Source organism: Mesocricetus auratus, unplaced genomic scaffold (genome assembly GCF_017639785.1).
Source record: "Mesocricetus auratus isolate SY011 unplaced genomic scaffold, BCM_Maur_2.0 Super-Scaffold_100008, whole genome shotgun sequence".
NCBI lineage: Eukaryota > Metazoa > Chordata > Mammalia > Rodentia > Cricetidae > Mesocricetus > Mesocricetus auratus.
The window spans coordinates 47,506,525-47,529,863 of NW_024429192.1; the positions used below are offsets into that span (position 1 = coordinate 47,506,525).

Sequence of the window (23,339 nt, forward strand, 5' to 3'; positions counted from 1 at the left end):
TGTCTTCAAACCCATGACAACCCTGCCCCAGTCTTGTGAGGATTTCGAGCTTGGTGCCACCACGCTTGGCACTACAGATACAAGGGGAAGAAAAAGTAGTCCTGCTCTACAGGATGTAAAAATGATGCTCCTCAGAATGAGACCAGAACAGCAGTCCTGGCATCAGTGAGGGACAGATTAGAAAGGCAAAGGTCCCACCCCAGACTTACTCAGGCACCACATTTTAGCAAGCTCCTCAGATGGTTCATATGCACATTAAGTTTAACTGATTCTTTAAATAGTTTCTATAGGAAAACCCATTCTGTGTCCTAGAAAAAAGTTATTCATGACTTAAGGCCAATTACTTTTTAATAGGCCACCTGAAGAGTAAAATTACTTTTAATTAAAATCTAGCTGTACAGCAAGCACTCTATGTCCTCCTAATTCTTTATCATTCATTTCTGGCGTACCCTTAGCCCTCCCACACATTTTACCTTAATTCTATTTTCTGCATTCACATGTCTTGTTTTTTTTTTCATATTGTCTTATTGCAATCCAAATTAACAGATAAGTTTTACCTATCTTGTGAGGAAGACATGTCAAAGCTATGGACTCACTTCTGAAATGAAATCTCTTTGGATGCCTATTATGGCTTGAATATGAAATGCACCACCAACTCACATACTACTGGGGCTTGCTTGCCTGCTGGTCGGTTTAGGGAAGTGACTGGCTCCTGGGGGCTTTAATGAATGGATTGAGCCACTGAAGGATCCAATAACATACTAGCATTAAGGGGATGAAGAGGAGGTAGAGCTTAGCTGGAACACATCTTAACCTGGGACACATCTTAAAGAGATGTACCTTGTCCTCTGACCCTCTGGACCACCATGAGATAGCAACCTCTGCCATATGTTCCTACTTCCATGACACTCTGTCTAACCTCAAGTCCTCAGCAATAGATTCTGCCAGCTGGAGTAAAGCCTCTGAAATCATGAGTGAAAACAAATCTTTAGTCCCTTAGTTTAATTTTTCACAACAGTGAAAGGTCTAACAGTGTCCAACCTTAACCCCTTCTGTGTACTTACAGCGGTCATGTCACTGGCACTTCCCTGTTTGCTTGGCTCCCGAAGTCCATCCCCTTGTTCTCCCACTGACCCGGTAATATTATTCAGGTGTGCCTTGATGGCTGAATTCTGCAGTGTCAACTCAGCAATCCGTGTCATTATGTCCTTCCTCTGTACCGGCGCCTCATTTGTTCTAAGCTGCTGCCCATCTCCAAGCACTGGGGGCTCTTCTGAGAACGCAGGAGTTCTTGATTGCTGAGAGGTAGGAAGGGAATTGCAAGGGGGCTGTGATAGATTAACAAACTGTGTCTGGGCTTTGTTCTCTAGATCTTCTCCCATGTGAGAAACTCTCCACCTCTGAGTGAAAAGGCGATTTTCCTCACTTGAGTTCTGAATGTCTGGTTCGACAGGCAAGGCCTTCTTTTCCCAGTTCTGTTCTTTCTCTATGACTTCCACAGTAGGAGGGATTCGTGGAGCAGGACGAGTCTGAACAGTTCTCCTCAATACTGCAGACAGAGTTTTTAGACAATAATAAACATCTAATATTACTCTGCCTTGGTAGTCAGGGAAGTACTTCAATAGACAGGTTTGACTTCTGAGTGCCTAAATTATTTTCATAAAGGAATGTGTACAATCTTTTATATTCCTGAGGCTATTAGCATCTGTGTGAAAAATTGTGTGTCACAATGCACTTTAACACATATAACTCCTATGGGCACGACTATAGCCACAAATGAGGAGGAAAGATCTTGAGTCTGAGGATACCCAGGGTTACACAGTGAGACACTAGGGGGGGAAAAGGAAAAAAACTGAATAATTACTATAATGAATAAAAATCCAATCTGAACAGAAATCTTAACTCGAAGCATACTTCCTTATTATAGACAAATTATTAATTCCTCAGGCCCCCAAGGAAGAAACATTAAACTACATAATTAGAAAGCATGAAAGTAAAAAGTTCTCACATGCTAGAATAAGAAAGTTGGAGTTCAGAAAAGGAATCTTAGCCTAAACCTCCCCAGCCAGTCCACGAGGAACGGACAGGCCACCAGCACTTCCTCTCAGCCCAGCAGTCTCCATTTTCACAGCACTCATCTGACAACACCCTATTTGCCTTACAAACAGCAAAGTACAATTCTAGTAGCAAGGATCTGCTATTTTCTCCAACCACTAGACCCTCCTCAGTTCCTTTACCAAAAACATGTCAAAGTACAGAAAATCTGTGAAACTTTGAGTCCCAATAATAAAAGTCAAGTTCTACTGCTCTGCAGGAAAATAATAGTAATTTTTAAAGAAATAAAAATCCATGAAAAATAGGGATGGAAAAATATCTTCAAAAAAGGAGCTGGGAAGCTGTCTCAGCAATTAGTCACTTGCATAAAGGCTGGAGTTCCATTCTGAGACACCACAGGAGATAACTCCCCAAAGTGTTGTCCTCCGACCTCCACATATAAAGCTGTGGCATCCATATGCCTACATACCCCCCAATAATAAAATTAACAAAAGAGGTGGAGAGTGATAAAGAACAGACTTAATATTGTCGAGTGTTGGCCTCCACATAGGCACACATGGGTGGTGAAGCTCCGAACACACACACAAAATAAACAAATAAAGACAAATAATTAAAAAATTTTCAAGAACCAGTAACACACAGCTCAATGGGTAAAAGCACTTGACACCAAGCCTGATGACCTGAATTTCAGGCCTAGAACCCACGTGGTAGAAGGCAAGAATCCACTACCACAAGTTTCCTCTGTGTGCCACGGTACATGTGCATACGCACACACACCCACACCCCTACCCCCCTACCCCGCCACACACACACAGTTGGTCACCAGTGGAACACCTTTGAAGCGTGTTATTTTTTCAAGAGCCTCCTCATTCTCTCTGTCTCTGAGATGTCATGAAGTGAGCAGCTTTCCTCTGCCATGTCTTGTTCTACCACTGCTCATAAAAAAACAGAGCCAGCTGACCATGGACCACTGAAGCCATGAATAAAAGTAAGTTATCTAGTGATTTCACAGTGATGGTGGGGGAAGGGGAAGGATACGGATACACATGACATGGATGACATTACCCTAAAATACGTGTGTGTAGGGATGAGCCCACAATACTGTCCCAAAAGGGCGTGGACAGGAGTATGGGCAAGGTGAGGATAAAGGAAAAGAAAAGCGAAAGCACTCTCTCGGAAACCTGCCACGCTTCTGAGCTTCCAGTTTGTGTGTAAGTTCTTTTTCTGGGAAATAAATATATTCATTTCCATATTGCATTGACCTCCCTCATCACGTGTGTGTGTGTGTGTGTGTGTGTGTGTGTGTGTGTGTGTGTGTACAAAACGTTATAATATACACACATATGAGTGAAGGAAAAATCCCTGCTTCTATGGAGATGCAGAAGAGCCATGCTCACCATCCTGTAGAGGAGAGAATTCTGAGTTGCTCTTCTGCCTGGGTGGTGTTAACATCACAGCTGGCTCGAAAATATGTGTTGGGAAATTATTGGTCAGATTCAAGTTCTCTGTGGGGGCTGGCCCCTGAGAGAGTTTAACAGGCAACTCTTCCTGTGGAAATTCAACGGCTTCTTCCCCTCTGAACATCAATGGCATGGAGACATTACTGCTTACAACAGGAACCTCTGAGAAAGGCAAAAGGACATTCATTCGAAAGGAACAAAAAGGAATCATGGATACCTTTTATGTATTTAGTCTATTTTAAATTTTTTTATCTATGTACATATGTATGTACTTACGTACGTAAGTGTGTGTGTGTGTGTGTGTGTGTGTGTGTGTGTGTGTGTGTGTGTGAATTTGAATGTATACCATCCACTTTCAGGGGCTCAGAGGCTAGGAGAGGGCTTCAGATCCCTTGAAACTGAAGGCAGTTATGAGACACCATAGGGATGTTGGGAACTGAACCTGGGTCTTCTGCAAGAGTAGTAAGTGCTCTTAACCACTAAGCCCCCAGGTATTTATTCTTAAATGCATTTAAGTAGTATGAATGGTCCCAGAGTCCTCAGTCACTCAGCTATATCCTTGTTTGCCAGTAATTCACAGGCAGGCTCTTGTTTTGTGTAGCAAGAGCTCTGAAAGCCACAATCTATATAAAGAAAGCCTCTTACAGACCCCACTGCCCACCCTCAGCCTTCTTAATGGTCATGACAAATAAGGCAAGAACAAAACTTTTTAATATACTGACTTCCATATACAAGGGTTGTTGTAAAACTAGGTAACTTGGTAAGTCATCAGTAACTTTCTAACATAAGACTGAAGAAGATGTAAACCAGTTTTCACCTACATGGCCATTTCTGACTTTCCCACAGGCAATAACAAGAATTCACTAGAACCTTTAAGGTACCATAACCCCTGGGTTTCTCATCCTTGAGTAACTAAAAGTTTCTCAATGGCAAAGCTTAACTCACCAACATTCTATTAATGAAATACTAATAGCAAAGACCACCAAAAGGCAGCAACCACATATAAGTTATATTTTAGTCTGCCGCTTCTTCAAATCCATCAGCGCTAGCTTCTTTGCTTATTACTACTCAAGGCCATTAGGACATTAATGACACTCTGGGACTAATAAGACTCCACCTACCTACATTATCCACAAGTCTTCTACTCATAGCTGCCCTTTCTGATGCTTGACTCTCTTGTCTGGAGTTATTTATCACAGGGCAGTTCTTAACGGCATGCGTGAGTGATATAAGCTGCTCATCTGTGGTGACCATGTACTGCTGAAGTCTTGCCTAAAGAAAAGCACACTGGCATAACCATCAAGCCATTATCTAAAGAGTAAGCCGTACAGAGATGTGAGTGAGTGTGTGTGTGTGTGTGTGTGTGTGTGTGTGTGTGTGTGTGAGAGAGAGAGAGAGAGAGAGAGAGGTCATTATTTTAAATACCCACTCTAAAGCAATGTTATTCATAATTACAAACACCCTAAAGGTATCATGCTGGTGAAATGATTAAATAAATCACAAACTACTAGTTACTAAATACTCTGCTATAAAATTAAAACTAACCTTTTTTATAGAGCTTTTAATTTACAAAACCTTTTCATATAGATTATCTCTATTGACTGGCTGCAATACAGAGAGATACATTAGGTAGGGAAACACAATAAAGCATCCCATAGGCATTTAAGTGGATAAATTAAAAGACATAACATTATAAAGATGAAATAATATTATGGACAAAAGAAAGACACAGCATTTTATATATAGCATTGTTACAATTTTATATTTTATCTTTATATGAGCAATGACTATTTTATGTATACTCATTTGTCTATGCACATGCATATGCCAATTAATATCATATAATTTTAAAATTTAAAATAAACTATCACACCAATGATTTACTTTCTGTCATATAGTTGGACATGCTTAGAATTTCATTCTTACATTAAAAGTCAACTTATTGCCCAAAAGTTAAGATGGATTTGTTTTGTTTTTTCTTTGTCTTTTCCATATTGTAGATGTAAATAGGTCATGTGAAATCAATAAATCTGATTAAAACCACAAAATGCAGGTAATTATAAATATTGACATATGGTTCTTAGAAGCATAGAAAATGGCAGGTAAAAGAGAAGAAAAAGTAGTTATATGAACTGCCAAGACCATGTATCAAAGACAAAGTAAGAGAAACCAAGGATGACAGCTAGTGACACAAGTCAGAGGTACTCTCTTTCTCTCACATTCTTCCCCTCACACCATTTCCAATGGAATCGGTTGACCATCAAAATATACTCTAAATTTGCTCATTTCCCGTTTCCACTCTAGACCAGGCTGCTATGTCCCATCTGAATCAATCTGACGGCTCCTAGATACAATGCTCTGCTTTCATGGCCTACTACCTTTCCTACTTCTGCCCTGAAACTGCAGTCTGAGGCAACAGTGATTTTATAGGTGTATAATGCCAGTACATGCTTGTAACCCCAGTGCTGGGGGCACAGAGGCATGAAGATTCTTGCCACTCACTGGCCAGAGTCTAGCCAAACTGGTGATCTCCACCTTTACTGAGAAACCGACCTCAAAAACTAAGATAAAGTGTCACTGAGGTGACCCCAATATCAACCTCTGTCCTCCACACATACTTCCACACATATGAACACATACTGTCACCTAACACACACACACACACACACACACACACACACACACACACACACACACACACACTTAAAGAAGCATGCAAGTAGTCAGTTTTCTAGAAAAGATATTGTATGCCTTTTTGGTAGAACAATTAGTCAAGTATGAAGTCGCTAAAAACAACCATGAGTAACATGATGTCACTGCAGGAGGGCTTAAAAGCTAGGCTCTCCTCTGCTCTAAAACCACAACTGGCTACCAGAACACCCCTTCACAATTTGTATGAATGGACACAGTATTGGTAGCTATTTAAATGTAGATCCTGTTATCTCCACTCGACGGTATAGTTCTTAGAAACTTATCCTATATTGTTATGTGCAGTTTGAGTTTCAAATAGAGGACCCTGGCATAATAAATGCCATTAATACCCACTGCTGCTGCTAAGCCTGACAGGAAATGGCAACAGTGCAACTAAGCCAGAGGCAGCTCCAAGAGAAACCTGCAAGCATACAGACATACTCCACAACTAAACACCGAAGCGTTTGGGAGAGCATATGAATACCTCTGTGGTACTATGTTCTCCAAGAACCCTGCATACAAACAGACATTCTCCTCTACTAAACATGCAGTCTTTGGGAGAGCATGTGAATACCTGCGTGGTACTATGTTCTCTAAGAACCCTGCACATAAACAGACATTCTCCTCTACTAAACATGGAGTGTTTGGGAGAGCGTGTGAATACCTGCATGGTACTGTGTTCTTCTCTGAGGAGAAGAATTTCAGCTGTCAGAGCATCGATGAGCTCTCGGTGATCACCTAACATCTGCTCCAGCTGCTGCCTTGTCTCTACTTCTTTCCGCAGTTGAATCTCACTCTACAAAACACAAAAACAAAAGTAAATTCCCAAAAGTAGGATCACATACTGAAAACTTCATTTATACAAAGACAGCAAAGATAATTACAGAAAAGCATGAACCGTGACAATGATGAGATTTAAAAGCATGAACCATGACAATGATGAGATTTAAAACTTCTTAGAAGTCATACTGTCCTCATCCCATCTTTAAAAAGAGGTAACACTTCTATGAACAGAATATAGAATTAAAGAACTACATTTCTTTTTCATTTAAAAAGTGAAGGGCTGTGACTAAATACTGTTTGAATACACAAGCCATCTCTAAATAGACATTGTCTCTGGTCATAACCATAGGCTACAAGGAAACAAACAGGTTAGCTATTAAGTAGGAATGAAAATTAGTGCTTCTGTATCTTTGAATTTCATGCTGTGAGATATACTGTTAATCAAAAACTGATTGTTAAATATAACTTAAAACAAAACAAAAATAACCAAGTACATTCAACTATATTGCCTATTTCTACTATTAAATCATAGCTTTGGAAGTAAGTGAATAGTTAAAAGGCACGTTACCAAGCCTGCAATGCTTTACAGGACTACAGGCTTAGGGCAAAAGAATGCTGAGAGGTGGGAGGATAACAGGAGTGGGAGGGAAATACAGAGGATGGGGGTGACAGTGATCAGAATGTACTATGTATGCGTATGGAACTGTCAAAGAACAAATCAAATAAAGATAAAAGGGAAAGAAATCCACTAACTACAATATCATTCACATCATAAAAGGTACATGAACAGTACTCTGAAGGAAAGAATGAAATAATCCCAGAATAAGGATCTACTGAAAAGACCTTTACATGTCTGACAGTACAACAAAGCTTTCATTACAAGACACTTTTAAGAAAACACATGCAGATGACATGTAAATTACAGTGATATATCTACTGCTTAAGTAAAATCTTCTTAAATGTTATTGCCATATTTGTTCAACAGATTTAAGTACATAGTAAATAAAACTATATGTAGATTCTAATGTGTATATATACATGTATATGAGGGTGTGCATGCAAGCAAACCTCAAGTGTCATTCTCAGAAACACAGACAGTGTCTCTCACTGACCTAGAGTTCAGCAATTAGGCTGGCTAATGAAGTGAAGGATGGTAATCTTCACTTCCCCAGTGCTGAGACACCATACCCAGGGTTTTTTGGTTTTTTGTTTTTCACAAGGGCTTTTGCAATTAAACTCTCATCCTCATGCTATCAAAGCCAACACTTCAGCAACTGAGATATCACCCCAACTCCTTAAGTAGATGGTATAGAAAATTAAATGTTCTACTAACTAATTCTATACCACCTGAGGACCAATTATCATTTATAAGCAAACATTTCTTTATTGTACAAATTACTTTCACAATAGTAAGACATCTTCCACTTAGACAACTCCCAGTCTACAGAAATCATGAACAGTTTTCCCACCAATGAAACTTACAGATTACAGGCAAAGCAACTCTCCAAAATGAGTTATGGGAGCAGCCAGCAAAGGAAAGCAACACAATGAAGCTATCGTTACCAGTGCTTTCTAAACCCAAATACCCTAATAGTAATACTTCAACTAGCATAAGACATTACTTTATTCACTTACACATTTTTCTTACTGATGACATTTTTCTAAAGCTTACAGCAATATCAGAATTATTTACCTAAGCAGGTGTCAAATGACGGGGATTACATGCATAAATTTTACTGCAGATAAACTAATACTGAGTAAAACAAAACTATTCAAATTTAACTTGAATTATTTGGAGAGTGCAATAAATTAAGCAATGAGAAAGCAATCCACATATATTCATACCTGAAGAGTCACATACACTGTATTCTTACCTCTTTAAGGTACCGAACCAGGCGGCAGAGAGAGCTCACCAGCGACAGAGTGAAGCCTGTGAGCCCCTGACCACCCTGCAGCCCCTTGACCTCACGGCCCGTCCACCGCTCATACTCTTCCATCTCATGCTCCACTTCATTTATCATGTGTTTGAGGACATCCAGGCTGGAGGCGTTGTTACTTGGCAAGTCTGTGGAAGTTGTGCTGGCAGATAACATGTTCTTCTTCTGCTTGGAAGGAGCACGCATATCTGGTTTTTTTTTCACTGAGAACGACAAAAGTAATTCTATTTCAAAACCAGGAAAGCCACAAATACAAAATTACCGAGAAAACATTTAATTGTTCTCCATTCAAAAAGTTAGAAGTTACCACAGTCTTTATGATTAAAAACCTACAGTGTTGAAACAAAGTTTGCGTTATTTATAGCTAAGGTACTATAACTCTCTCACATATGTGCACAAAAAGAATTTCTTAGCTTTCCCTCAGCAAACTCATACTTAAATACATCCAATTGGATGAGCGTCAGGGAAAAATATTTCCTGGGTGACTGATAAAGCTATAACAGATGCGTGTTTAACAATTCATCTTTGTAAAGGAGACAAAGTAGACCTTTATTAAACAGCTGCTTTTGCTTCCTGGAGTTCAGCACTTGCTCCACCACACAGCTGGAGTCCACAGTCTCAGCAGACTCCTCAGGCTGAAGCCCAGCCTGGATTCTCTTGATAGCGTTGGTCGCATTAAGAGCAGCTGAGAAGGAAGAACACAGCAGAAAGCATTTCAAGGGACTATGTTTTCTCTAAAACACCCCCACAAACAGATTCATCAGGGTTTTAGTCAATGCATAAAGACTCCAAAAGTTAAGTAGCATTTGAAAATGACTGTGTTCAAAACGAACAAACAAAACCTAAAAGTTTGCTACTGGAAACACTACAAAAGAGTAACTCGCCTTTCTGTTCCTCTGCGGAGAGCACCGAGGATGGAGTTCCTGGAGGGGTTCTCTGTGACTGGGTAGCTATTTTCTGCTGAATATCAGTCCACAATTGATTGATTAATTCAGAATTCTCTTCCTTTAGTTGGTGAAGAAACCTATACATTGTGGGACAATTACAATTAATAGGTGCCATCGTTTAAACTGTCCAATTGCTTATGTGCTTGGTTTGAAAGAGTTTTCATCAGTTCACAACTAAGGCAACAATTTTATTGACGTTAGCTGACAAGACGATATTGAGTTGAATAAGAATGTACCCTATAGGCTTACACATTCAAACACTTTGGTCCCAGCCAGTGGTGCTGTTTGGGAAGGTTATGGAACCTTAGGAGAGGGAACCTTGCTGGAGGTGAGGCTTGAGGGTGAAGGAAGCATTTATAGCTGGGCCCCACTCCCTCCTCTCACTTTCTGCTTCCAGACTGCCAATGCAATGTACAGGCTGGCCTGGTGCTCCTGTCGCCATGCCTTCCTGCCATAATGGACTGGATCTCCTCTGCAACTTTAAACCAAGATTCCTTAGGCTGCTTTTGTCCATGTATTTTATCATAGCAACAGAACAAAGCTGATACAGACAGGTAGGAAGTCAAAAGGCCCCTCATCTTAGGGAAGAAATCAATCCACCTGCCTTCCAGTTCCTGTCCCACGGTCCTGTACACAGCAGTGTTTGCCTTTGTAGTTTTGTTGTATAGTCTCACCTTCCTTCCTTTCTTTCTTTCTCTAAAGTAATTATGCATGCATGGTTCTGCACATGTGGTTTCTCTCCTCTTCAAGAGAGCCCATCTGCACAGCAGTCTGCTCATAGTGAAGTGAATGCTTTGCACCAGAGATGGGGCAGGAGTCAGAAGAGGAGCTTAGGGACTTAGTGCCTGAAAGCCCTTTCATGACAGACCTCAGTCTTTTCTACAAACATTCTCAGCACTGTCAATGCTCATAGAACTGACAGAAAGGAATGATCTTAGACCAGGAGTTGCTCAACTATATCCACAAAATCCATACATACAATAGTGACATTACAAACAGAAAATTTAAATTCAAATGATTTGGTTAATGAAGAACCCTTTCTGATAACACCAAGAGGAAGTCAGAACAACACACAGATGGAATTAAACATATATAAGCATTTAAAGATACTACGTGTGTGTGTGTGTGTGTGTGTGTGTGTGTGTGTGTGTGTGTGTGTGTGTGTGTGTACTAAGCCGTTCATATCTAGTTCACAGTAGAAGTAAAAAACTAAAAGAGCAGGATGTGGTCATTGTACATGCTGGTTGTCCCAGCACTTGGGAAACTAAACAAAAGGATCACAAACTAGAGACCCAGCTAGCGTACAGAGTAAAATTGTGCCTGAGAAAACTAAGGGCTAGAGACAGTTCTGTGGCAGAGCACTTGACTATACTCAAGTCCAAGTTCAAACATCAGCACAATAAACAAACTTTAAAACATTTCCCAATAGCAAAAGGTTGCGTGTGTGTACACATGTTCATGTTTTGAGTAAGAAATTCTAAAAATTAATTTTTTTTGAAGACAGGTCTCTTTCATAGCCTTGGCTGTCCTAGAACTAGCTCTGTAGACCAGGATGGCCTTGTACTCATAGAAATCCACTTGTCTCTGCCTCCTGAGTGATGGGATTAAAGGCGTATGCTACCACACTTAGCCTAAAAAATTAAATTTTTAAATGGGTAAACACCAAGAAAAAATGATTTATTGAATGGATGAAAGAAATTCTTTAAAGAAAATCTACCTGAGAAATAAAAATTAATACTAGGTGTTAATTTCATAAGGAGCATTGAGGAAGTTAAGGAAAGCAATACAAGAATGGAGGTAAAGCCGGGCGTTGGTGGCGCACGCCTTTAATCCCAGCACTCGGGAGGCAGAGGCAGGCGGATCTCTGTGAGTTCGAGGCTAGCCTGGTCTACAAAAAAGTGAGTTCCAGGACAGCCTCCAAAGCCACAGAGAAACCCTGTCTCGAAAAACCAAAAAAAAAAAAAAAAAAAAAGAATGGAGGTAAGATTAGATTAGGGAGATAACAAATGATAAAGAAAGCAAATGTAAATGGGAGAAGCAGGATATCAACAGAACAGCTAACACCCAGCAACAGGGACAGGGAAAGACAAACCTACAACTTAAAGGGCCAACTATGTTGGATAAGGGGAAACTGTCCTGGATCCTCAATTATGGGACACATCTAAATAACACTTTAGTCTAAAGGCAGAAAAAAAATGTTGAGGTGAGGGAAACTGAGTCGTTAGACAAATACACCAAATTTCCTATGAAAGCAAGAAAATTACTATAGCATCAAACCTCAGAAAAGCAACACATAAGGCTAACCAAGAGTGAAGACTATTGCCAAAAAAGCCAGCAGTCCTTCAAATACAGAAGCTATAGAAAAATGTCTAAATATTATGCAGAGAATCAGAGACCTTAGAACACTCAGACCTAACAGGATGCCTCCATTAAATTCTTCCCTTCAGGAATCTACTGAGCCTTGGGCAGCAGATCAGTACCCATCCCAAGTGTACAAACGGACTTTGGACTCCAATAGAACAATGTGAGGTGCACTCTCACCCTGAATTCTTGGGGAAGGGTCTAGGCCCTGCCCTATATGAAATGACAGACTATGGACACCCCCATGGAGGGCCTCACCCTCCCTGGGGGAATGAGGGGATAAGGGGGGGTAGGGTTGAGGGGAGGGCACGGGAGGAGGGGAGGGAATGGGAGAGGGACCTGGAACTGACTTGTGAAGCAACCTCGTTTCTTATCTAAATTTAAACTGGAAAATAAAATTAAAAAAAAAATCTATCAAGAGAGCCAACACAGGAGCTCACTGTAGAAGAACGGGGCAATTGTCATTGAGGTGGAATGTGACAGGAAAAGCCTAAAGAGACAGGATACTGCTCCTTCACATTATCTTGTGAGGTCCATGTGTCTATACCCAAACCAACAAGATGAGAGCTCTTGTGTTTCTGGCAAAGATTCACAACACTGTGCCCAGTGCCTTCTTGTCCTTGTATCAAGAGACTTTGGGAGGTGAAGCAGAGAGAACCTGAGCCCGATTTGCCGCTATACTTCTTGTTGCAAGGTCATTGCACAATACAGGGGCAATTCCAACCACTTCAACTGCTGCTGAACTCTAAAATGCTTGCCTCCTCTTTTTTTGAAGAGAATATTCAATGAGCTAGTAGTGGGCTGAGGTAGTGCTGGAGTAAAAACAGTACATCTCAAAAAAAAAAAAAATTCTTCCCTTCAGGGATCAGGGAACCTGTAAGAGAGGAGATGGGAAGAGTGTAGGAGTCAGAAGATGGAGGACACCAAGAAAACATGGCCTTCTAAATCCCCATGAGCAAAACTCATATGAAGTCACAAAACTGAGGCTACCTGCACAGAGCCTGCAGGACTCTGCACCAGGCCCTCTGCATATATAGTATGGCTTCCAGTTTAGTGTTTTCATGGGAGGTTTTGCGTGTGAGAACAAGTGGGTCTCTGATTCTTGTACATTCTCTTAGGCTCTCTTCTTTCTGTTTGCTTTGTCAAATTCTGATGTCAGCTTTTAAAAATCTTATTATATTCTACACAGTATATATTTCATATTTAAATTATATAATGTTATGTATAATTTATAATAAAATAAAGTATATTATAATTTATAGTAATTTTATTATTATCTCTTAGAAGCCTGTATGATTATAATGGGAGACAGAAAGAGGGTGGATCCCGCTGGGAAGAGAAGTTGGGAAGAACTGGGAGAAGAGGGAGGAGAATCTGTAATCAAGATATATTATTCTGTAAGGAAACAAAAACTATTTTCAATAAAAGGGGAAAAAGAAAAACGTCTAAAGAATTCAAGAATTCTATTCACAGGCCCACAGCATGGGCTTTAACTAATCAAGATTCAATTACAAAACAATCAAGGAAATATGAAAGGGCTGATGAACATTTAATAATTTCATGACTGTAAGATAAAAAAGTCACGATATACAGGAAACACAGTGTGTAGATGCTTTATGTTCTGTCAATTCAAATCTAAGGGTGCAACTACAATAGGGGAGAAATGCACAAGTGCTCAGTCGACTAGTCAATGTGCAAAGAAAAATCAAGAAAGTACACAGCTAGCAGCAAAGATTAAGAACAGGACTAACAGTCCTATAAAAAGGTTTGTACACAAAGGCAGCCATCACAACAGAACTACACTCTTCCCAAACACCAAAACTTTTTAAGGACCAACAATGAACATATAGAAAAAGACAGTGTGCAAGCCTGCAATCCTAACACTCAGGAGGCTAAGGCAGAAGCTGGCAGTTTGAGGCCAGCCTGAGTTTCACAGTGAGATCAAATCAACAACAGAAAGGAAAAACAATAACTACCGTTCGAGGTACAGTACTATTAGTGAATATGGCAAATTTGACATTTAACACACCTACTGTATCAACCAGGGTTACCAGCTTACTTCATCAATCAGAATTTCCAATCGACTAAGAAGGCCATACTCACTCTCTACTGAATACATGGAGCACAAGTAATATAAAATAACTGCAAAAGGCTAAATGTAGAAGACTATATATAAAAAGCAAAGATAGTGCAGACAATCAGAAACAAGAAGTAGAGGTTTTACTCCCAATCTCAGAAAAAACAGATTGGACCAAAAGATATTTACTATGACAATGGAGATCATAATGTTAAAAGCCATTGATCAAAGTAAAGATACAGCATTTATAGATATACATATCCTATAACTACAGTAGTCACCGTCACAAAAAAAGGATATATTAAACTTCAATTAAGTTATTAAAACAAGAAAAACAGAAGCATGCTAAAACTAGGAGTCTTTAATACATCACTCTTGGTCTATAATATGGCAAAATTAACTAAAGAGACAGAAGAAATACAACATAGTCTGCAAGGTAGGTGTTATGATGTACACACAGAACGTTGTACCTTCCAATAGAATAGCCACTTCTCAAGCGTGTACATGGAATACTCACAAAAATGTGATCATAGACAGCTCATAAAGAAAGCATCACCAAGTTCCACAAGGAGAAAAATTACAGACCACAGCCTGAACACAGTGTGATTAAACTAGAAATGACAGGGATGTTCCACGGTCTTGCTTTGCTTTGCCTTAGTTATATATGTATAAGCAACTCTCAGTGAAAAGCAGAAATATCAACTGAAATGGCTTGGTTTCTTAAATAACCCATTTATTTTTGTCAACTGAAAAAAATATACTACAATCCTAAGTCGAGAGGAAACAGGTAAAGAGAAAAAACTGGGGTGGGAGAAATAAAACTATTAGCTCAAGTTAAGAAGCCAGGAGCCCAATTCTTTGAAAAATTAAGAAACTAGACTATTAACCAATGTAATCTGACATTCACTCAATTTACAGCCCAGAGCTGCTTCACTGTTCTGTAAAAACAAAGCAAGTGATCCCTAAGACCTTTCGGGAGGCTGGGGGGTGATTTCAGGTCATGTCAGGTGATAAATTCAAGTATAGTATGCTACCTTTTATATATGAAACAAGAGAGCAGGAGACATATGTCTATACATTTACTTGTATTTACAGGAAGGAATACAAGAGGAATAAAGAGCTTTTTGCACTCCTACAACAACTTTTAAAATACAGAACAGTCAGGTGGTGGTAGTGTATGCCATTAATCCCAGTACCTGGGAAGCAGAGACAGGCAGATCTCTGAAAGTTCAAGGTCAGCCGTCTACGAGTGCGTTCCAGGACAGTCAGTACTACTTAAGAGTCCCTGTCTCAAAAAATGAACAACAAAAATACATCCTGGCACTCTTAGAGTGACTTTTCACAGCATGTACAGCTTCTTCTGTGATGGTCAAATGCACACACACACACACACACACACACAGACACACACACACACGCATACATACCTCTCTGTGTTCCTCTTAGACTGGGAGTTGAGGGAGTTAGGCAGTTCACTCTCGCTGTCATCTGACTGACTGTGAGCAGTGCTCTCTTCTCCTTCATCATCTACTTCATTAAGAGCCTATCTCAAAAATAAAACCAGAGCACAAATTGATTACATGCCCACTCATCCTTCCTTTTCATCACAGAAATTTCTCCTCTCAAGGCTAACCCCTTCATATGTGTACTAAATAAACACCGAAGCTTCTCAACTCTTCCTCTAGTGTCCTTCTAACATCTTTAAAGCTCCCTTTAGCTGTCAGTATTTAAATGCAAGAAAACTTTCCCTTCTTACAACAAGTCTGTGTGCACCCTGAGATTATCTTCTGTTCCTGTTTTGCTTTTGTTTAGCCCAGGCTAACTCAATTTGTTAAGTACCTGAGACTGGCTCAAAATTCACAATTGCTCTATCTCAGCTTTCTAGTGCTAGTAATTGCATGGTTGAGCAACCACTACTGGCAAAACAATCTCTTTAAAAAAAATCATTTCCCATTTCGCAGATACCATCTGTGCTCTGCAACTTTGCCTCTATCTGGCCATTCCACTCAAAATGCTTCTGCAAGGTCAGTGTCAGCATGCTTATTCCTAACGAGACAATTCCATCTTTCCCTTTCCTTCTCTGACTCATTACACCTTACTCATTACAAGTTCTCTTCCTCTACAATCAATAAGAGTTGTATATGCATGAGGAATTTAGTCTAACACCTAACACACACTAAAGGGCCAGGCACAGCAGAGCATGCTTTTAATCTCAGCACTGTGAAGCAGAGACATGGAGATCCCTGGAGCTCCTTGAGAGTCAGTCCAGGCTTAGTGGGTGAATTCCAGACCAATAAGAAATTCTGTCTCAAAGGAGGTGGACAGTATTCCTCAGAATGACACCAAGGTTGTCCTATGACTTACACATACACACACACACACACACACACACACACACACACACACACACACACGCTCCACATACTCAATTACACACTCATCCTTCAACTTCCTATCTTCTTGGATGTTCTTTTCTTTTTCTAGTGGATCTTTCCCAATCTCCTTTATCAATTTTCTTTATCTACCATCTCTGTATAATTGACAGGACGATGGTTGACAGTTAAGCACTTAAAATGTTTACCACAGGGCCTCTATCAAGTTGAACTTCCTTTTAGCATGGGCAATTGGTTGTGAGTGCAATGCATTACCTGAGGCTCTATGAGAGATTCATTAAGGGTGGACTGGGTGCCAGGATCTTGATTTACTCCAATGAGACTCTGAGAGGAATCTGGAGCCATTGTTACATTTGGAAACCCTGCAGAAGGAACCCAAGTCATTATGATTTCTTTCATCAGCTTAAACAGCTTTACAAGTTCTACACTGCCACAGGCTCCCTTCACTTCAGGGAAATCTCAAACAGCAGCTCCTCTTACACGTATGTATATGTACCAAACTTATATCTAAACTCACTTTTATCTTCACAAATTCCATGAGATATAGTCTATTATTTGACAAATCAGTAAACTGAAACTTGGAGAAATTAAGCAGCCCAGAGTTATTCTAATAAATGGCTGACCTGGAATTAAAACATTCTACTAAAAAAAATCCCATGTTTCTGAAGGATTAAACAAGTTATATACAGATTATGATTAATAATGTTGGAGCAGAGAATGGTGGTACATGCCTATAATGTCAGCACTCAGAAACTAAGAGGCAGGACGTTCAGGAGTTCAAGGCCAGTCTTGGCTACGGACCCTGGGGATGGGGGCAGTGATAATCAAATGCAACTAAAGATAACCAAAGTTTCTTTTAGCAAGAAACTGAAGTTGCTTTAGATTTTAAGTTAGGCTTATTCAAACTATATGTAAATATACATATTATAATTATGTGATAATTTAATAAACTGAAAAATTAAGCCACATTTTATAGGTACAAAACAGTGCACTTCACACCATATGTTTGTAGGTAATTCTTTTAGATGAATAATTTGTAACACTTTATATTCCTAGTAAAAAGCAAACCAATTATGACTCTTAGCCCCAATAATCTTCATATACTAGCTAGCTAGAATTCTTCTAATCACTTACAAGTTGGGTTTAAGAAAGAAGAGCAAGGGGCTGGAGAGATGGCTCAGAGGTTAAGAACACTGACTACTCTTCCAGGGGTCCTGAGTTCAATTCCCAGCAACCACATGGTGGCTCACAACCATCCTTAATGAGATCTGGTGCCCTCTGCTGGCCTGCAGGCATACATGCAGACAGAACACTCTACATAATAAATAAGAGAGAGATAAAGAAACAGAGAGAGAAAGAGCGGTGACACACATCTTTAATCCCAGCACTCAGGATACAGAGGCAGGTAGATCTCTGTGAGTTCAAGGCCAGCCTGTCAAGGCCAGCCTGGTCTATAGAGCAAATTCTAGGACAGCCAAGACTGTTTCACAAGACTGTTTACAGAGAAACCCTATCTAGAAAAAATGAAACAAACAAAACGAAAAAAACAAGAAGAGCGGGTTTTGTGTGGATTGAACACATACCTGCGCGCTTACGAGGAACATCAACAAACAGACCTTTGGTTGCAGCCATCAGATGATCAGACTTCTCCAGCACATCCTGCATCTGGTACTGATCAGAAAGAATCTACACACATATTAAGAAAAAAAAAACAGTGTTCAGAGGGGAATATATTTAGTTTTTAAAAATCACTAAGGAAAAGGACTAAGGAAGGCACCAAACACAACATTTTAAAAACTTAAATATCGGCCTTTATTGGTTATGGTTGCTGGATTTGCTTTTAACCATGGGCCATGACCATCCTAAAGCCAGCCAATGGCAATATTAGATAACAGTAGATGGGGCAATTACAGTAATCTGTAGCTTCGAAGAAAATGTATTACATTGTGATCTTGAACACACAGGCACATACACATATATATGCACACACTCACACTCACATGTACATATACACTTACATGTACATACACACTCAACACTCACATGTACATATACACTCACATGCACATATACACTCACATGTACATACACACTCACTCACATACACTTTAACTTTCCTTTTACTCTTTACATCTTTCCCATCATACATCTCAATCCCATTCATTTCCCCAATCCTTCACATCTGACCTCTGCCCTTGCAATCCCCCCCCCCAATAAAATAAAATTTAAGAGAAAAGGGGGAATCTCATCGTGGAAGCTGTAGTGTGACACAGAGAGTCACACAATAAACCCCTTTTGTCCATATATTCACTTGCAAGTGTTCATTGCAAAGAGTCTGGTTCGAGGCCTCTGGTTTCTACTACACTAGCGACGCTGGGCCCTCACTGGGACTCCTCTCCGACATCCTGTTGTCCCATGTCATGGAGATCCTGTACCTTTGGGTCTACAGCACCCCTTCATGTGCTCCAACAGATCACAGATGGTGTAGATTTTGGGGTGGGCCAACCCTGGTTCTAGCCCTGGGTGGTTGCAGGGTTGGTCAGCCCGCCAGCTCTCCTCTGTCCTCACCACCAGGGTGAGCTCTCCTGCATTGTTCTGGGGAGTTCACCCCTTGCAGCGATGAACAAGGGGCCAGTTTTCAGGGTCGGCTCTCCCACACCTGAACATGAGGGCCAGCTCTACTATGCCACCCTCCCAAGTGCTGCAACTGGTGCCGGGCAGGGCCAGCTCTCCCACTCTTATGACCTCAGGGCCAGCTCTCCCACACTGCCACAGAAAGTGAAGGGAGGGGCTCTCCCCCACCTCCACACCACCATATGAGATGAGGGCGGGCCAGCTCTCCCACACTGCTGTCGGTAGGATCAGCTCTACTCTGCTGCCCAGCTGAGGTGCAGGGTCCGCTTTCCTTACAGCAGCTGGTAAGGGGGCTAGCGTCCTCATCTGTCATAGGCAGCAAGGGCAAGGGGTAAGGGGGGACATCTTCCCACGCCCCACCGCTGCGTCACAGATGATTAGCAGACACAGCTCTTCTACACTCACAACTTTGGGGCTGGCTCACCCACACCTCCGCCAACTGGGCCAGCTCTATTGTGCTGTGCTGTCCAGGCGAGGAGTAAGGCCTGCTCTCCCTAAATGCACACACTTTTTAAAGTAAGGCTTTTACATAGGATTTCTACATAAGAATGACTTTTTAAGTTTTATTCCATTCTAGTTTTAAGTGATGGCGATTTCATAACCCATTAGTAATAATAATGTAATTCAAAAATACAGATTAAAGATAAGTATCTCTGAGCCATAAACTCAAAGGTGTTCTGATAATCCACTAACAAACAGGTCACGCATGGTCTGTGACTTACAAAACAAGGTATAGGTTTTAGGATTAAACAAAAAATGTTATGTTTGGTATTTATAAACAAGTTAGGTTTTTACCATGGAGAGATGGTTACACAAAAGCACCACTACAATTGTGCCTCTAATCATGCACTTTCTATTGAAGGTACATACATACAAGCAAAGACATAGGCTGAAGACGAGTCAATTCTATTTACCACCACCAGATGGCACTCTTAAGCCGAAAAGAATGTTAAAATCAAAGCAACTCATTTCTAACACTGACTCAAATCAATAAAGCATCTAATAGCAAACACTCTGCCTAGAATTTCACTATAACATAGACATAATGGCATCAATTACTATTTTAAGGTACAAAGAGAAAAGTGAGTCGCATTTTGTGTTATCCTTTCTGCTATGGCCATTTGGGTCAGCTACTAAAACTGAGTCCTAAATTTGCTCCTTCCAGAGCAAACTTTAGAATTTCACAAGGCCAAGAGCACACATGGTGCAGAACACTGGGTTCTAGGTCCACATCAGAAATAGTACACAAACCCCAATCTCTTTAAACTTAGTTTTCTACTGTGTCAATGTCGTACAGTATGGGTCTTACTTAAATTTGATTATAATTAACACTGGGCATCAACATAGTTATTTCTGGTTGTGAGTGTAGCCTTTAATGGCTGGGCCATCTCTCCAGCCCCAATGTGGTTATTAGTGAGATCATTCTTCCACTTTCTGTGTAATTTTTCTAGTATGGTGACAAACATACTTTCTCACTGTATCATGTATATGCCTATGATCCTATTACATCCCTTAAATACAGACACCATAAGCACAGAAAATTCAGTAACTGAAACCAAAGATGCACATACTCTTTGACTCTTACTTTTCTTTTCTTTTCTTTTTGAACCCAATATTTGGGGCGGAACCCTGAGACATCCTAAGAAGTGCTCTAACACTGAGCTGAGGGCTGGAGAGATGGCTCAGAGGTTAAGAGCACTGACTGCTCTTCCAGAGGTCCTGAGTTCAATTCCCAGCAACCACATGGTGGCTCACAACCATCTACAATTCAATCTGGTGCCCTCTTCTGGCATGTAGGCAGAACACTGTATATGTAATAAATAAATAAATCTTTTAAAAAAAAAAAAACACTGAGCTGAAAGCTCAGCCCTTGACTTAGTACTTCTGCCAATAACTCATCAACAAACAACTATACCCAGAAAAATACTCAACATTCACTGCATCATTTATAGTGACAAGGGACAGCCAATCTGTGAGCGGCACACACTGCTACTTATTCCCTATTTTGCCCTTTAATAGCACAACTCCTAAATTTCAGTCAAGGAAGCACCTAATTTCCAACCCCTCTTTGAATACGGGAATGGCCATAAAATAATGTTCTAGGGAACAAGACATGATGCCAAATCTCTGGCCGGCATAAAAGGGAGAGCAGACACTGTCTACTTCCACGTGCTGTTTACTTGCATACAACTGAAGGACTGTAACAGTCATCCTGTTCTAAGACATGCGCTGAAGAAACTGTAGGGCCCTCCACCAGCTACCTCTGTGTTGTGTTTAAACTACTGTATTTTGAGTCCTTTTCTTCCCAGAAGCTTAATCTGCACTCTAATACACAACATCAGTGTTCACAAATAAAACAATCATAAATAAATCATGGCAAATCTATACCCAGCCTAGACATTTTTTAAAAAGGTAAATTTATTTCTACATATTGACTTCTAAGATATACTGGCATGTCAATAGAGATCTAAGCACCTCCTGGGCCCTACAGGGGTGGCAGAAGGGTGGTATACACTGAAAACCTGTATATGCTAGCAGTGCTTGGCATGGTATTACAATACAAATGACATCATCTTATGAACCAGGTTCCTATCATTGGTGAAATGGACCTTCCAAGACCATGAAGTTAAGAGCTTGGGGATTATGACTTACGTTGGATGTAACATATAATAGGATCAGCATACCTATGGCTACAGCAGAAACTGACAAAGACAGAAAGTAAAGGGATAAGCTTACTAATCGTGTTGATACAGGGTATTAATTACAATCAGGTCTCAAGTAAAGACACTGCTTTGTCCTCTTTTGCTAAGTCTCTGTTACGTCTCCTGGAGCCGGTTGCTCGTGTAGCCAAACATCACTGTAGTAGCCTTACTAAGTGAGACCCGTTACTAAGAGGAAACATCTAAGTCTCAGAATCACGGTAGTACAGAGGGAGAAAGCAGCATTCCTAGAACCCTGTCCCCCCACTGCTCTTCTCCCCACATCCACTCTGAAAAGCTAGCAGGGCTGGAGAGACAGCTCAGTGGTCATCACGGGTTAAGAGCGCTCGTGGCTCTTGCTGGGGAGCCAGACTGGAACCCAGCACTCACATGGTGACTCACACTCTGGGACTTGGTTCTGGGGTGGGGGAGATCGACACACTCTTCTCGCCGCCAATGGCACCAGACACACAAGCATACGTGCAGACAAACACTCATAGACAAAAATGAAAATAAAGCCTCAAAAAAGAAAAAAGAAAAGAAAAGGAAAGCTAGAGAAAGAAAACCAAAGCCCCGAGTCCGACTCCTCCCAACGAGGTCATCTGGTTTTCTAGGTCAGATCTGTGGTTTGGGGCCTTTCAGTGAGAACAGGCATATACCAAACGTGAATGACTGGCCCAAGATCACAAGATGTAAAGTTGAATTCTCTGAACCCACTGATCCTTTTTCAAGTTACGGAAACATTTATTTGGGAGAAACCGTTCTTCCTAATGCATAGGATTTCTGTAAGACAGTGGTTCTCAACCCCCCTAACGCTGCAATCCTTTAACACAGCTATCGTCATCATGCAAGGGTGACCCTACCCCCAAACCATAAAATTATCTTCATTTCTACTTCTTAACTGTAATTTTGTTACTGTTATAGATCATAATGTAAATACCTATGTTTTCTGATGGTCTAAGGTGACCCCTGTGAAAGGATTGTTTCACCCCACGGGGTCACGACCCACAGACTAAGAACCACTGCTCTAAGAATCCAAGGAATTTCTCAAAACACAGCCTGCAACTTAGAACCATGAAAGGCCACACTGAGAGCACACACTGTAAGCTAAGCCTGGTCAAGAAGCCACACACAGCACATTCCTTCACTGTGACTTCAGCTCTGCTATAGCTCCTTCTGACTCCCCGCCTGTCCACCCTACAAATCTGATTACGTCTTCAAACACTGGAGCAGGCAAAAGGTTATGCCAGAGGTAGATGGCTGATGACCTAGATCAACAGGCACACAAAATTATTTGATTTT

At 40.7% G+C, this 23,339-nt stretch overlaps 1 protein-coding gene across 8 annotated transcripts in view; it reads right to left on the minus strand.

The window, feature by feature from the left end:
* Positions 1–23,339, minus strand: part of Spice1 (spindle and centriole associated protein 1) — a 48,765-nt gene that overhangs the window by 13,090 nt on the left and 12,336 nt on the right. For 7 of the 8 annotated variants that reach the window (XR_002383768.2, XR_002383767.2, XM_021229898.2 and 4 more), the window contains exons 5-14: positions 18,288–18,390; positions 16,960–17,066; positions 15,739–15,854; positions 9,811–9,950; positions 9,474–9,611; positions 8,864–9,129; positions 6,871–7,002; positions 4,637–4,787; positions 3,453–3,677; positions 1,065–1,549 (exon numbers count right to left, since the gene is read on the minus strand). Coding sequence is in view for 6 of the 8 variants with exons in the window: in XM_021229898.2 (XP_021085557.1) it covers positions 1,065–1,549; positions 3,453–3,677; positions 4,637–4,787; positions 6,871–7,002; positions 8,864–9,129; positions 9,474–9,611; positions 9,811–9,950; positions 15,739–15,854; positions 16,960–17,066; positions 18,288–18,390 (1,863 nt within the window). In the remaining 2 variants the exon portion in view is untranslated. The remainder of the gene's footprint in view (positions 1–1,064; positions 1,550–3,452; positions 3,678–4,636; positions 4,788–6,870; positions 7,003–8,863; positions 9,130–9,473; positions 9,612–9,810; positions 9,951–15,738; positions 15,855–16,959; positions 17,067–18,287; positions 18,391–23,339) is intronic. The other variant, XM_040750789.1, reaches the window with a different exon arrangement.